General features: G+C 40.4%; 1 protein-coding gene across 1 annotated transcript in view; it reads left to right on the plus strand.

Annotated features, from left to right (window-relative positions):
- The first annotated feature begins 775 nt into the window (after window positions 1-775).
- LOC126577386 (uncharacterized) overlaps window positions 776-952 on the plus strand; it is a 7262-nt gene continuing 7085 nt past the window's right edge. The window contains exon 1 of the mRNA XM_050238975.1: window positions 776-952. This exon is cut by the window's right edge and continues 183 nt beyond it. Within this exon, the coding sequence (XP_050094932.1) occupies window positions 947-952 (6 nt within the window). The 5' untranslated portion in view covers window positions 776-946.

The following is a 952-nucleotide window of genomic DNA, read 5'->3' on the forward strand; positions in this document are numbered from 1 at the left end:
ATAACTGGCATGTCTCGGTACTCGCTTAGCAGTTTTTCCGCTTCCTTTAACACTTCTTCTGCCTCGTCCGAAGCACGAAGCGCTTCCTCTGTGATGGATGGTTCATTGAGTACAGCTTCGGCTTCTGCTAAGAGCTGTGCAATGTCAGAGAGTAGCTAAAATGGTAATCACAAAACAACAGATAGTTAGATAAAACAACAGATTTATGGAAAAGTTGAAATATACTTATTAGACATACCCGCACCCAGTACGCTGAGTCCCAGCGCTATGCAACTAGAACAAAGGGCCTTTTCCGATATCTCTTCTAGTTTGAGTCTTTAAATAAACTCAAAAATTACACACGCTTTACGCTACACATCAAATGTACTTACGTTTTTTACGTAGGTATGATCTTCCATTCTCGAATTTCCTGATATTCTGCACCGGATGAATTGAATCGAATTCACGTCCTCACGTCTCACAGGTCGAGTGTAAAAATGGCAAAGTGTACTTTGATGTGGCTAAAAATATTTGCCCCGTGTAGCCCAGACCATTGGCAAGAATTTCACTTGTACGATTTCTCGGCTTATTCTTATATGGCTAAATTCAGAATCTTAAATAAATAGGTTATAATATGGACAACCGATCAACTCCACCCACAACAAACATTAAACATGTTTTACTGTTTCATCCAACGGCAATATCAAATTTTAAAATTCCGCAAACCGACACTCGAACTCGTACTTCTGAACGCGGACACATGTTTCCCGAAACGTCAACTCGGATTGTAAACAAACCGGTGCGAGCGTGTTTTTTGAGAATCGTTTCCGTTTCACTTAAGTTTTCGGCAAAATTACGGTTTTTTAACTCAGCATACGCTTCGTAGTGACTTACCGCGAATTATTCCATCGGTATCAGTGATTTTGTGACCTCAGTGGAAGTGCAGTGTTGTGTTAAATCACCGAGAATGGAA

Source organism: Anopheles aquasalis, chromosome 2 (genome assembly GCF_943734665.1).
Source record: "Anopheles aquasalis chromosome 2, idAnoAquaMG_Q_19, whole genome shotgun sequence".
In the NCBI taxonomy this organism is placed as follows: domain Eukaryota; kingdom Metazoa; phylum Arthropoda; class Insecta; order Diptera; family Culicidae; genus Anopheles; species Anopheles aquasalis.